This window comes from Anopheles ziemanni, unplaced genomic scaffold (assembly GCF_943734765.1).
Source record: "Anopheles ziemanni unplaced genomic scaffold, idAnoZiCoDA_A2_x.2 scaffold_103_ctg1, whole genome shotgun sequence".
In the NCBI taxonomy this organism is placed as follows: Eukaryota; Metazoa; Arthropoda; class Insecta; order Diptera; family Culicidae; genus Anopheles; species Anopheles ziemanni.
In genome coordinates this window covers 55,470-70,610 of record NW_026690030.1, presented here as the reverse complement: position 1 = coordinate 70,610, position 15,141 = coordinate 55,470, and the positions used below count along the sequence as shown (strand labels likewise).

Below are 15,141 nucleotides of genomic sequence, written 5' to 3'. Positions count from 1 at the left end.
TTATCTGTGATGGGGATGTGTATCCCACACATGGAAATGCAGTTCAACTTTAAGTGGCCGTATTTTTTGTCTTTCTGCTTTGTTTCCATCTGTAGACGCATAGATTCCAGTGTTAGTCTCTTTGTTTCATCAACTGGTAGTTAGGAGTTGTTGCTGCAGCAGAAGAGTTCGCCGCAACTTATTTGCGGCTCAACGAGGAATGAATATACTGAAGGTGGGCGTTTTCCACGCCACGGTGCCATATGCAAATATGCACATCTCCGTTTGTCCGGCAAAAGGCAAAAGCTTCCACAACAAGAGTAAACAACAGACTGTGGGTAGTCCTACCATTACTCGTTTTTAATTTTCTTTTTTTTATCACACAACAGGTTAATACACACAAATTGCATCAGTGCAACCGACGCATGGTCGATTGGACAGCAATCTTCGCTTTTGTGAAGCGGTACAGCCACGCAACAACCACTCACCCATCATCACCCTACCATCCCTCTCCTGCCACGACTAATGAACTTCAACGATGTTCGAGTGAGTTATATCGATGATAATCCGGTTGTGGTGCATCAGATCGGGCGATAAATTTATTTTTCTAGCCAGCAGCAGCAACGGCCGGTTCGATTTTTGCCCGAAAGGATAAATTGAGTTTGCCTCACCAGAGGTAGGAAGGATCTGTTGGCTTTGATTATGCTAATGAATTGTTAATGCCTCGGCCTTTAACGCGGCTATGCCTCTGGCGATATTGGAGGACTAAAAACTAACTAATAGGATTTTTATCATAACGATAATTCGATCGATAGCGATTGTCAACTTAAATCTGACTGTAAACCAGTAGAATGAAAACAAAAACGCATTGTACACTCTATACTTAAAAGTCGTAGTACACACAAACGGCATAACAAACTTGGTTCATGTTTGAATTTCTTCATTGAAACGGTAAGTTTAACTTTCAAACGTCCCTCAAACATACTTCAGGTATTAAAAAATAAAAAGGTTAATGAATTAATGAATCTACATTTCATCTACGGTTTGATTTGATTGTTTATCAATCTAAATAAACAAAATTTCATTTATTTCATAACTATTTCTGCAAATAGAAATCTTACGTGACGAATGATATTCCATGTCCCGAAAACGTCTTGAAACACCATTCCCAGATTTATGTCCATCGAAAGAAAGGACCGATCAACGGGAAATCAGCTGATGCTACTTCATAAACCTCGTTGAGTAATGATTGTTTTCCAGCGTGGGTAAAATTAGTCTGATCAAAATATTCAACCCATTTTTCCATTGGACATTAAAAAAAAAGTTGGACGTAAAATTTTCCCTCCTAATGTAACCAAGTGTATCGTATTTCCAAACCTTTCCCCAGGGAGGAAGAGCGACGAAAGAATGTTTTCATTTCTTCTAATGAATGACTTGTGCGTTTAAGTGTTTGGAAAGAGTTGTTGAAATACCGCTTCGCTTCAAATTATTTAATGATTAGCTGGCGTTGTTTGGAAGGAATAAAGTGAGGAAAAACACATGATTGCCCGCTCGGATGACGCAAATCCACCTGTCTGTCCTGCATAGCACCACCATCTAGTGGAAATAATTGCTAATCGCTTTGAGACAACATCGCCATCGAGCAGGAATACAACAATTTTCCCACCGGGAATTCACACATGGACAGACCACCAGTGGAAGGGTTGCCACGCACACGTTACCTACGCAGAACGAATTGGAAATGACTTTTTTTGTCCCAAAGAATGATTCCCAAGGGCATTTTCCTAGTTTTCCAACACAACATGTCCACCAGTCGACATGATATTACTTAATCGCAGCTATTTCTCGTTCCTTTGATCTGCTCGCCTTCGAACACACAACGCAACGAGAGTCTTTTGGAATTCGATTTTCTACTTGCTTTTTGAAGTTGGAGCTTGATAAATGCTCGACGTATAACGGCATTCAACCATAGAACAGTATGGAGTTGAAAGCAAGCATCTAAAAATACGTTGTATCGTTTTCTTTGATTATTTTGCAAGCTTTGCTTCGCCACGCAATGTATTCTTCTTTGCGGTGATTGACGGCGCAAAATGCAGTCAGAATTTTCCTCCAACCGGAAGACGCTGCTGAGATGATACTATGCACGATTAACAATAAGATAGATGCAGGTGCCTTCGGGTTGTAGAAAAATGCAATGGCCGCTGATTGATGCTGTGAGAAACGGTATTTGCTTTGTTAACGATTCACACGCAAAATACCGCAATATGATATTGGCTTATTCTTTCAAGATTTTCATCAACTAGAATGACTTTTTATAATGTTTAAAAAAAACAGACATAAAAAAATAAATCAATTAACTATCAATTTTAAAATTTGATTCCCCGGAAGCGACGTTTTCGAGTCGACATGTCATGCACTATTAGTAATTGAATTCAGCAGCCATAAAACGGATGCGATACTTCACTTAAGTCCGGCGAGAAGAGAGGAGATGAAATAGTCGCTATTCTAGTTGCTAAATAGTTGTCAAAAAGCTATGTGTAAGCAATTAGGTGTAATTAAAATTGCTCGAGCTTATTGTGTTATCGATCGTATATCATATTAACGATCGGTCATGAAATTCGTTCGGGATACCTTTTTGGACGATCGTCTTTTTGCTATACGATCGATTAGCTTTGACGACTTCGTTCCCAATAAGCCCTTTAGTTTCCCGTTAATCTTTGTCTTTCCATTTCTTGAAACAGCATCCTGTAACGACGGCCAGTGAACAAACCACGGAAACGATGCTTCAAGTATAATGAGGAAATTCTAGCGGCCAGCAGCTTTTTTAGCATTTCTTATTGTAACGAATGTTGCTCTGCGCTTAATTTGTTCTCAAATATTTGCAAACAAACGTAAAAATACTCCATCTAAAGAAAGCCGTAATAGGAGAGTTGATCTATGATTGATGGATCGTAATTTATTATTAATTTTAAAACGCTCACCGTAAAAAGAAGCCTGGTGCATACTAAAGTGTATAAAATTGATCAAGTGTAAAACAAACAGAATACAAATGGCCCAAGCCTTACAAATTAAATAAAACCCATGCACCTACAATGGACATCCGTTACATGGAATAAGGAAACGGGGCGATCCTCGTGAATGCTTCCTTAAGATTATCTAGTGAGGAAGGTAGGGGTTTCGTCAGAGAGATAAGCCGGGCTAAATTAATAAATGTTCACTTTTCATATTCGGTTTTCCACGAGCTGATCCCTTGGTGATCTATTTCTTGTCCTTTTCCTAGGAGTTCTATGTTCGAGATGGAACGCAGCTTTTATTTGTTTCCTTGCTGCCAGTGTAACCGATCTCTTGTTTCGGTGCGTCTCGTTTGCAAACGCAAAACAATTAAAAACAATAACATTTTAATTTATGACGTTATTACATTTTGCTCTTCCGAACCCGGAATTCTGACGGTTGCATGTAGTCTCTCACTTTGCGGTGCTGTATTCTTCTCCTACAGATCCCAAGTAACGAAAGAACGATCATCATCGCAGATTTAAAAGCAAAAAATGTTTCAAGACAGACACTTTTTCTTCAACTTCGGCTCTGGGAATAACATGGAAGAAATAGTGCAACTAAACCATTGAATAATTGAATAAAGATGTCCCTTTTCTCCACGGAACCGCGAAAAAGGAGAGCAAATGCCTCTGAAACTGATCTGAGTAATAAAATCGTACAGATCAACATGCTTGATGCGCAGCTACCAAAAACGAAACTCCGTGAGCCATCCACGTTCAGAGGAAATAAAAACTGGATTGACCCACACGGAAAAGGTCACCAAGGTTTACGCCCGGCCCTGGTCCAGATTATCTTCATGGTGCATTGGAGTGGCGTGGTTGCCCCAGGGATAATGATTTATGGCCCAGGCGGGGTTTCGGTGGTTCGCGGTTAAGGCGAAAGGTTGGAGAACACCGCCGATGTGAGTTGTATATTCCAAAGATTTTTTTTCTACTTCAGAACCAAAAATTTCGTTTAAGAAGAATTCCTAACCCTGCTGGTGGTACGTACGGTTCAAAGAACAATAAAAAAGGAATGCATGGAAACAAAACACAACAACAGAATACTCAAAGTAAGCTCAGGAAAGATAAAAGATTGTATCCTGGGGATACAGTATTTAAACCCATAAATACAAACACTCAAACCAACAGCCAGCCACTAACCTTAACTAACTATCACTGGTATACTTGTGTGGGTTTCGAAAGTTATTTGCAGAATATAAGTTGGGTTATTGTTTAACGAAGGAAAGAAGTTAAACGCACCCCCAACTACTAAATAAATGCCCAAATCCTTTACATCCCTTTTTCCTTGAGAAGATTCATGGATATTTTATCGTATGGAGGGTTTTTTTAGCATTGATTGTAGTTCGTCGAAACGGTTGCGGATTGAACTTTCATTACATAGAATAAGAATTGCTGGACATGGAAACATTGCAAATAAACATCATTCAGTTGTAAAAAACCGGTAAAATAGCCGTTGAACGGATTTTAAATAATTCTACTTCGTTGCTCTTCCCAAATTTATAAAGAACGTTTTCTGATTACTGTCGAAGATTTTCTAACTTTTTTTTCTTAATACATACAAACTGAAACACCGTGTCTATAAAATGTATTTTCTAAACAAGAGACATGAGCCAAGTTGCGTTGACAGACGAGTGCAAAATTCCTGTCGTCTCAATACGATTAGTTCTGGACCAGAAATGACACATCGGTGTAAGAAATGAAAATTTTCTTTCTACTGGACATCCAATTTTGCTGTTTTACGAAACCATGATGAAAAACAAAAACGACACATTATGAATTCAATTCATTGCATATCGATCGATCCGATGGGACTTATAGGGAGTATGGGAATAGATCTGACATTCATCCAGCAACTGACCAGCACATAAGAATAGACAATTGACGTACTTTCCTTTTCAATAACCACATCACGTGGCCTGAGAAAAAGAAATATGTGTGCAAGAGAGGACAGACTTGAAATATCCTATTCCAGCACGTGGTTAATGCGCCCCTGGTGTACAAGAATAACTTCAGAGTGCAGTTGAATCAAGAAACGTGAGAATGTCTTCCATCGCTGCACGCTTTCCACCACCCTGAACTCGTAAAGAAAACAATAAAAACATTACCTTCATTCCAATTCCGAACAGTGAACACACGCCGAAGAAAACAGAAGAGTAACAAAGATTGGAAAATCCATGCAACGCAGAGGCTGACAGAAGGAGACTGGTCAAATATACCTGAGCCACGTATTCCTCGATTTTTATTTACTTTTTGTCAACACATGTATGCACCGTGCACAGAAGATTGTTCCTCTTACACACGCCTCACGGTCCAATTTGCTATCGCATGTTTGGTTTACTGGTTCTGGCCTAAACAAAGATAAAATCATATCTGATCGCGCAGGTCCTGATCCGATCTTCCAAATAACTGTCATAACTATTTGTTTCAACTGGCTTTTAGACGAATTTCTCTGTAGACCTAAACCAATAAAACGAAATTCCCAATCGTCTTAGCTACGTTTTCAGAAGTAGATCATCGTTACAAAGTTAGATGTATGGATGATACACGTATCAACTAGAAAATTTATATCAGAAAACACCGGAGTTCCATATCGTGGACATATGTTCGAACTTCATTAACCATTTGGGAAAACAATATTTAAAATAGTATACAGCAACTAAACACAACAACCCTCTACAGTTGAGTTTTATGAGACTTTTTGAAATCATTCTTCCAACGAAAACACGTTGTGGTATGGCCTCGCACCATCGTACATCATGGCAAGTTAATGGAGAACTCCCCGTGGAAATTTCGTGGAATATGATGGATTCGTGGGTACAGTATACTATTCTAACGTCAGAACAATGTTTCAAACTTAATGGAAAGGTTTCGGCACAAAAACTACTCTTCTGTAGCGGTAGCCGACAATAAGCAGTTATGACATACGGTCGATCATCCCAAAATTGGTCCCCCCGCGGTTTCTAACCCTTCGACAGTTCGTCGCTGGCGATGACTCCAGATATGTGCAGACTAAACCAAATACGAAAAAAGTAATATCTTTCTCCTCAGGATATCCAAAATCAACACATTAAGACTGGGGGCTCGGCACGCCTGTCCGGCATGTTGGTTTTGTTTTTTTTTTCTGGTTATAATAGCCCCAAGACGGCTTCCAAAATATGCTACCAGAGACAGAACGATGGTAAGTGTGGCAAAAGAGTTTCGATTGTTGTCGACAAGTTGTCTATCGACCATGTCAATCTTGAGGGGATGTAGAGGAGACGGATTGGGTATCCGTGGAAGGTTCTCCATCAGTGATGCTTATCCTCCTCCAATAAGAAGTCGTGATGTATTGGAAACGGATTTTCCCTTTCGTTTCCACCGTCATGTTTGGAAGGAAGGTTCGCGTGGGCACAATTGTGTGTGACGTTAGTGTGCCACACTAAACTGACACATTTGTTACGATAATCCGAGACCGAGAATGCGCCGCAGTGATGGAATCTATACCTAGGATCTATACCGTGAAGGAGAGTGCGGTAGGAATTTACGGTTATTTGTACAACACCACAGGTCTTCCTCTTCCAAGAAAAAAACGTCTTAAAGTCTGCCTTTTCGAGGATGATGTGAAGCTTGTCGCACACCACCACCTATGAGGGCTTAATCAACGACTGCAGAAAAATAGAAGCGTATGGCAACAATACCACGTAATGGGAAGGGATCCGTATGTATATCCGCTTCAACAATCCTTCCGATGTCAGAAAAATGACTGACTTTTCTGGGGGGGCCAGAAAAAGAAACAGCAATAAGCTTTGATCCATCTTCCGGCTATAAATGGTTATAAAATGTGATGAGTTATTACACCACAATCACATCTTGAGAGTTGTTATACGTTGTCATTGTTCTTAGTCTTGTTTTCATCGAAATTAAATCGAATGCTGACCAAACTTTAGTAAACAATACGCCTTAGAAACGGGCATCTTCTTTTTTTTCATTCTTTTCCAATATGAATCTCGTAGCAAGTTCTTTTTATTGAAAGCATGGCCTACCACTCAGGAAAGTCATTTTGCGTTTCACAGACATATCCATCACAATTAACAGTTCTTTTGCTGAATTACAGGATCGTCTCTAGAAGCAGAGTGTCTCGGACGCTGATCATAAACTCTAACCACGTACTTCAAGTACACGGATAAAAGATATGTGTTTCAATAAGTGGCGATACACTCTACAATAAAATCTTTATAATAGGTCATATAAATGCTCCGCACTGCGGCGCTGAATACGGCGAAAGATCGACGTCGTCCTTGTTATAAATAGTCCACAACACGACAGAGGCACACACGCATTTGAGATCTTTTTTCTTCTCTGATCGTCGCTCATTGCAGTCGAGTTTTGACCAAAAAGGGTTTATTGTGCCCAGTTTTCCTTCGCTAATGGTATGGTCAGACCACATTTCTCGGCCATTAACGATGACTAAAACAAGCAAGTGTCCCGGTCAAGTCCCATCGGATCGATCGATATGCAATGAATTGAATTCATAATGTGTCGTTTTTGTCTTTCATCATGGTTTCGTAAAACAACAAAATTCGGCAACAGTACCTAAACAGGGTTGCCGGTTGTGAGTTGTAGGACTTGCTCGAAACTCTTGGGAACAGAATAGAATACAAAATAAACTTTGTTGCGAAAAAAATTGGCGCAAATCAGCAGGAACAGCATCAGGGAATTGTATGTCTCCTGCGCTCATTTATGAAAGCCCCAAGAAACAGCTCTCCAACATCTAAAGATGCTTCATTTAACATAAAGAGGAGAGAAAACCATTATGAACGCACCACAAAGGGATGATAATGGAAAGACGGTGGCAACACACAGCCGTTGTGAACGCATTCTTAATTATTCCTGCCACAAACCATTCGCACCGACATGGAATATTCGCAATCGGTACAAACGATCGTTCCGAAGGTCCTCGCTATGGTTGACATCTCGACAATTTGACAGTTCTTCTGTCGTCGCGCCGACATTGGTCAGCATACATTGATTTTTATTTCCAGCATCTATCCTTTGGAGCACTCAAAGAACGTATCGAGACGGGTTTGGGATGAAGGTGGCGATTTGTATGTTTGGAATTTAATTGGGACTGTTCATGGTTTGAATTCGTCAGATTTGTCACTTTTCTTTCGACACTTTTTCTCGTTTTACTAAAAAATTTTCCACGGTTCAAAAGATGGCAAAAGTTTTTATATTGTTTTTCGAAGTCAACCGTCCAATATAACTTTTCCTTTTCCTTATTTTATCATTTCAAAATGACTGGATACTGTACGCTCGTTATCGGAAATTTCTTTCGAACGTACGCCCAACCATTCCACACCACAGTCTGGGTATTCTCGCGAGTGTGAGCGAGCTAGAGAGAGCAAAAGATGTAGCCACGAAGTCAATTGACGACATCATCCCATGCTTCGGTTTTCTTCCACTTTGGCTCCACGATGCCCACGGAATTCCGGAATGTCAAAAATGGCTGTTGTGTGGACGCGCAAATTAAAATTCATACTACGAATTGCTGCGGACATTTTACGAATACAATTCTGATGGTCCTACGACGAGTCAAGTTATGTCACGTGAGGGGAAGTGGGAGTGTGGTGGTAATGCGCAATTAATGGAAGAGGAAGCATCAAACGGAAGGGATGTTCAATTTTTATTGCTTTTCTGACAGTTCAAAGATGCGATAGTGACCACATTGCTGGCATAATCGATTGAAGCTAGATTTTTTGGCTTTTAACCGTAACGTAAAAGAAAATAATATGACACGCTCTGATCATTGGATTTGAGTGTGTGAGATAAGATTTGCTTATCACAGCAGAAGGCGAGGGAAATTGGTACTTGCATGGGAGCATGGTTTGATTTTTTGAGCATTAAAATTGTTTAATCTTCTTCCCAAAATTTATTCCCATCGTCCTAAACCTTACTTAGAACTGTTTGGGTGGCGTGAATATGTTGCTCATGCCTTTCAGGCGCCTTGAAATAAAACACCAGCCTTATCTTACGGGCCAGAGTTCACAAGCTACTGCTTTGATTCGTGATATTTCGAGTGGCACTTGTTGTGTCAACCAACATATTAACGTAAAAATAAAAAGTCCAAACTGTTGAGGTGTTGGATAAAGTAATGAAAAAACAAGTTGATCATACGTTCGATAAGTTCGTGCAAATAACGTAAACATATCCTTCTGCGTTATAGAATGAAAAGTGAGCAAGACGCAAAGGGGTATACTCAAGATATTTAATGTATCCAAATCAACAAAAACATAGTCCATGGTAATAGTGTAACCAAATCAAGACACGGTAATTGGGCGAAGAGAAATTTCAAAACTTTCGTGGGCGTAATGAAATAAACAGTTATGAAAAGGGACAATTTCTTCCGGTATGCCAAGGAATGTGTATGCGTGTGTTCCCATGGGTACAGTGGTAGAAAAGGATGTTGTTGAAATATCATAAAACAAATTTTCGACGATTTTGTGGTGACAATATGTACCTATCGTGACTTCAAAAAAGAACTAAGGATTCAATAAGGGCAAAAAGGTAACAAACACATGAAGTTAACCAGATGGACAGGAAGTGGAGAAAGGTGATTTGGTTACCGGTCCTTCGGTAAAAATAGAGGAAAAAAGGACACATTATTTGCCTCAAAACCCAGCTCATACGGAAGGGGTATCAGTGACGCAGTGATAATCATCGGAATCGCCTTCAGGTCCATGAGGACACACTAGAAACGAAAACGTAGGTTATGAAGCTACGGAGAGACGATTAGGTCAACATTGTACCTGCCCTGCTATGGGTTCTTTCTGTTTGATTGGGTTTGGGGGATTGAGTGTAACCAAAACTTTCCAGGGTCTTGGTGTGTGAAGTGGAAAAAAGGAAACTCGTAACCTGGGCATGATAAACTTCAGGTAAGCGGAAACCGGAGATGGCAATGGAGTGGAAAGGAAGGCGTTGGGACACACATTGATGAAAAGTCCTTTAATTGATTTATCACACACGTAGCCCAAAAAAAGGATACGGGTTTACCTGTTCTACCACATTGCTTCCTAAACCTTTCTCCTCCTTCTGACAGCCCCCGTTTTACCACTCCCCAGGATCTACAAGCCGGATAGATAAGAAAGGAAAATGTGAGAGTTTCCTAAAAAGAAGATTAGAGGATTTTTGTCCCGGTTTGATTGAAGCCGATTGATAGAGAAACCCACGCCGATCGAGTTGATACACCTCCTGGTAGTTTCTCGATATTTTTCAAGCCATTATCTTTCCATCGAATGTTTTGTTGGGTTTAGATTTTTTTTCGTTTACTGTCACCTTACTTTTTTCATAAACCTTTCTTCGTCTGTTATCCCCAATGACACCTATGCACCGGGAAGAAGGAATCGAAAAACAGTTCGGTTCGGTTCGGTCGAAAAAAGCCTCGTCCAGTGCGTTACGATATGCATTGAAGGACGCAAGTAAGGGAAAAACTCTCGCAAAGAAGAGGATAGGTGACGGTAGGAATAGATCCATTAGGAAAATATCCTGGTTTAGACCTAATGAATAGAACTGGATCCAAGGATCAACGGGGGAACGGAGATGAGATGCAAGAGGAAGCGCGTGCTAAAGAGTGATATCTTATTAGCATGCAGAAAAGGATCATGATTAGCATCTAACAAACACGTCATCTTCAATACACATAACCAAAACCAACATTTGAACCAATAGCGAAAGAGGTAGTGACTCAGGCCTTTTTTCGGATGTTGCCTTTTTTTACACAGCCGACAATTTGCTTTCGTTGAAATGGGTTATGTCCTAGCTTTATTCTTTGCCGAAATAATATAATTCTTTTGTTGTGTTATTTCTTAAATTATATATGAATACAATTTACTGACAAGATACCATCCGCTACTAAACAATTACTAGGCAAATTCATTGGTAACCGTGGAATTGTATGAATTGCTTTTCTCATGCAGGAAAATAACTTTATGCGTATGTTAGCAAAAAAGTGAGTGTCAAAGCAAACGTGTCATGATCGGAATGATGCCGAACGCAAATGTGTCTGAGCCTTTTGCTCTACACCAGGGATGTCAAACATGCGGCCCGCGGGCCACATGCGGCCCGCAAGAACATTGGGTGCGGCCCGCGACCCCTTTGAAACATTACATCGAAAGTTTGGATCCTTGAGTATTGGCTTATAGCAAATACCAATATATTTAATGTAAATTTTTTCACGATCTGCGAATTGCAAGAGAACTGAACGAATGTCAATTTAAACAATTTCAATATGAAAGTGATATGCAACTTTGCAGCAAAGGTTTTACACAGATTTTTCTAGACAAGTGGATAAATAGTGTTTATAGAAAACAAACGTGATGAACTACAAGACCATTCCATACAAAATAACAAATGCGGAGCAATAAGTTAGCTATTGTAATTGTATACCTTTACTTTTCTAAAATCATTAACAAAATACACAATAGTGTTGAACTGCAACATATATTTCAATAAACTTGATTTGAATTCGTTAAAATTTGGAAAACGATTGAGCAACAAACCCGCTCTTTTACTCAAAATTTGTCAATTTTATAAGAAGTAATATAATACGAAAAAATGTGAAAATGTAAAACATGATTGACTGTTAAGATAAAACCACATTGATAAGAACATATTTTCATCACTCCAATCAATTATATGGTTTGGCCCGCGAGCCTATTTTGGGAGAAAATGCGGCCCGCGAACCTATTTTGGGAGGAAATGCGGCCCGCGAACCTATTTTGGGAGGAAATGCGGCCCGCAAGGTGAAACGAGTTTGACATCACTGCTCTACACCATCTTTCCTCCATTAAGCAAAGAAAGCATCTTATAACATCCTAGCCCATCCACACCAAGCTAATGGAAGAAGTTGAAATCATTTCCTTGTTCTAGCATGTTTTTGATTTCTACAATACTGAGAAATCGTTTCACTCTTTCAGCACGCGCCCTGGAAACGTCAAACACTCGTCTCCAAAACATGGGGTCGTGAGCTGTCAGAATACCGTTTCTTGACTGAAGAAGTTTATACGATAGGATCCTGATTATGTTTGTTGTAGCGAAGCACTACGCAGCATAGCTAAGTGCCAGTCGCAGTTCTTCAGGTTGACTACTAACCTTAGTTTAAAGACGAAGGTTTGAACCTCGCTGTAACTTTAAAATCTAGGTTAGAGTCTCCAACAACCAACAATCTAACCTACAAGCCAATGGATTGACCATTTTCGAGTGTGACTATAGTTCACAAACAATAGCGTTCACGCCCCGTGCGCCGCTGTTCTAAAGACGAGTTTTTAAAACCATCCAGCACATAAACTCGAACATCCAGCACAACCTCGAATGAATGGAAAAACTCTTACCTAGTAATCTCTGGACTTCGATCTCGTTGAGGTACAGATTAAGATGAGCCTGACCAGATGCCACCAGCAGGGACAGCAATAATCCAACATAAACACATAAATTTGTCATTCTGGCGTGGGGGTTTAAACTCTTTCTTCTTGCTGCCCACCCAATTGCTACCTCAGTTGTCTTCGTCGGCTGCAAACTATTCAACTTCTTTCCTTTCCGTTTTGGCTTTTGTTGAGGTTTTTCTCCGGTATTTTATCCTCTGCTAGCCTTTACTTCCCTTTCCATTCGCGATATGCTTTGTTTTCGGTTCCCGAATTGCTTTTGGTTATTCTTGGTTTCACTTGGTTTTCTTGCTTCGTTTCTTCACTGCCTTCTTTTTACACACTACCTCTACGTTGTATTGCACACTTAACACTTCATCACACTGTGTATTTTTTAACTCTGGAAGATATGACGAATGCCTTACACGTAATACCTAAGAACGGAAAGGAAACTGCCAGACTCAACAAATCAATTAACCGAAGGAAATACACAACACTGGAGGCAATGCAGATTGACGGCGGACGTTTTTCTGATTTCTGACTTCAACTTGAACCACGACGAACTGGACTAATTTGGATCTTCCTGGTAGGAAGGTTACATACTGCACTTCACCAACATCCGTCCAGAATCTTTTCTGGGAATTGATACAACACTTCTATACTTAATTTATCAACACGTTATTCTTGAAATGCAAACAACGCTTCTTCGTTTTGATTTCACTTTGGCACTTTCCACACATTTCCACTTCATAATTGCTGCTATGATTCCACACAAATTTGATTATATCTATCCGTGTTGAAAACACAATCGAATAACCAATGATTTTCTCTCAATTTCTTCCACGAGAAACTGCAAATCTGCAGCAGATGATTGCAGGTTGTGAGTTGCGCTCGACCAGAACAAGATGCACTTCATAAACGGCCAGCTGCGAAAACACAACACTTCGCGACGAAGCAGATCAAAACAAGTTGCACTACGTGCACCACGACGAAATACAAACTCACTTACACGACGGACGAGAGTAAACTGATCGGTGCATGTGCGTTCAATATCGCGGGAGCCGTCAGGGAAAGAGATGGAAAATGTCTCGTGTCGCATTTTCGAAAATACGGGCTTCGGGCGATGTTTTCGCATGCCGGCCTGCTTGCTTGGTTTGTTTTCTATGTTTTATCTATGCTGTCAGTTGGTGTGGCGCGGGAAGAGAGCATGCACATGGAAACTGGATGATTGGATTTTAGGAGGCATGTCTACGTAACATTAACGAAATATAAACCGGAATGTTTGAAAAGTGAAGATGACATGCTTTTGATAATTGCGTTTTAAATTTTGATCCCGCAAATACTCGTATGATAGATGCTTGGTCATCTATCGTGTTTTTTATTCCCATAAAGTGATAGATTTGCTAATCGCATTGATTAAATAATATTGATTTGTTGTTCTCATGGTTTTATTTCTATGAATTGATTATTGTTAGGATATAATTAAATAAATAACACTAATTTTTTTTATTAATTTTAACGTTCCACTTATAAATTATTCTATGTACGCAACTAAATTCATCCTACAGTTTTAGGGCAATTAGTAGTGAATTGTAGAACACTAATAATAATATATAATAATCTAAATGTATCTAGTTTAAACTGTCAAATGTTAAATCGATAGTTACACATTGGAATTTAGAATTGGATAAAAGAAATGAAATATTTTTAGACTCAAAGTAAATGCCATAGGTAACTAATATTAAAATTTATCAGGATGTGGCAATCTGAAGGTGAGATATCTAAGCATACATTTTTGAGCAGCGTCGATGTTAGTTGCAGCCAAACATTAAAGATTGGTAATCTTTTTAGTTGATGTGAAAATACTACTCTTTATAAAAACTACATCAAATTCCGCTCAAATCAATGACATTCTATTAGCTATTGCTATTTAAATGACAAATGACACCGGATACCAGGTGGGTTAATAGTTGAGTAGAAACAAAGTTGCTTCGCATGCATTTCATGTTCAAGGAAAAATGTTATATGATTGTAGTTCGAGGCCTCCATACCATGAACATGCTATTGGATGCAACACATGGTTTTTTTATTTCTTATAAAGCCCACACTAGTGAAAGTGTTTTGTTGGAATTTTTAGTCTTGAGAGAATTTAATGAGAGAGCACCACTAAAAGGGAGTAATAAATTTCATCCATCGCTGTTTTATTTATATCATCCTTCAAGAAATCCAGGCAATGCTAGGAAAGGTTGTGTGGTGATGCTTTCTGCCATCATTTTCACGTGTGGAAAAGCTCACGAAACGTTCCCACTACCATAAGACTCGATATTTGGCTAAAAGCTTTTCCTCCCTTTATCGCTCACGTTGTGCACAATTTGTTGTTGTGCCTGCGTAACAAATGGACACCCATTACTGCCGAACAAAGCTCGATTTTCCTCCATTTACTCCACTGCCGCTTTTCGGTCGCAGACATCAAATTCTCAGCTCCTCTTGAACACTTACAATTTTTCTCATCGAAGAAGCGGCGAGTCAAGTTTGCGCAAAGTTATCTTAGCATATTTGGTGCCCTCCCTGTCTGCCAGCAGCACCTAGCCTCGTTTGCGTTCTGTATTTTTATTTTTTGCCTCCATGACAGAATCCAAATTTTCCAATCTCTAATCTCTTATCTTAATTAATGACTATCACTTTGGTTTTCTAATTTAATTCACTTTCAC

At 39.5% G+C, this 15,141-nt stretch overlaps 1 protein-coding gene across 1 annotated transcript in view; it reads right to left on the bottom strand.

Annotated features, from left to right (window-relative positions):
- LOC131292821 (tyrosine-protein kinase Dnt-like) overlaps positions 1-12,509 on the bottom strand; it is a 68,947-nt gene extending 56,438 nt beyond the window's left edge. The window contains exon 1 of the mRNA XM_058320904.1: positions 12,401-12,509. Within this exon, the coding sequence (XP_058176887.1) occupies positions 12,401-12,509 (109 nt within the window). The remainder of the gene's footprint in view (positions 1-12,400) is intronic.
- Positions 12,510-15,141: the final 2,632 nt, after the last annotated feature.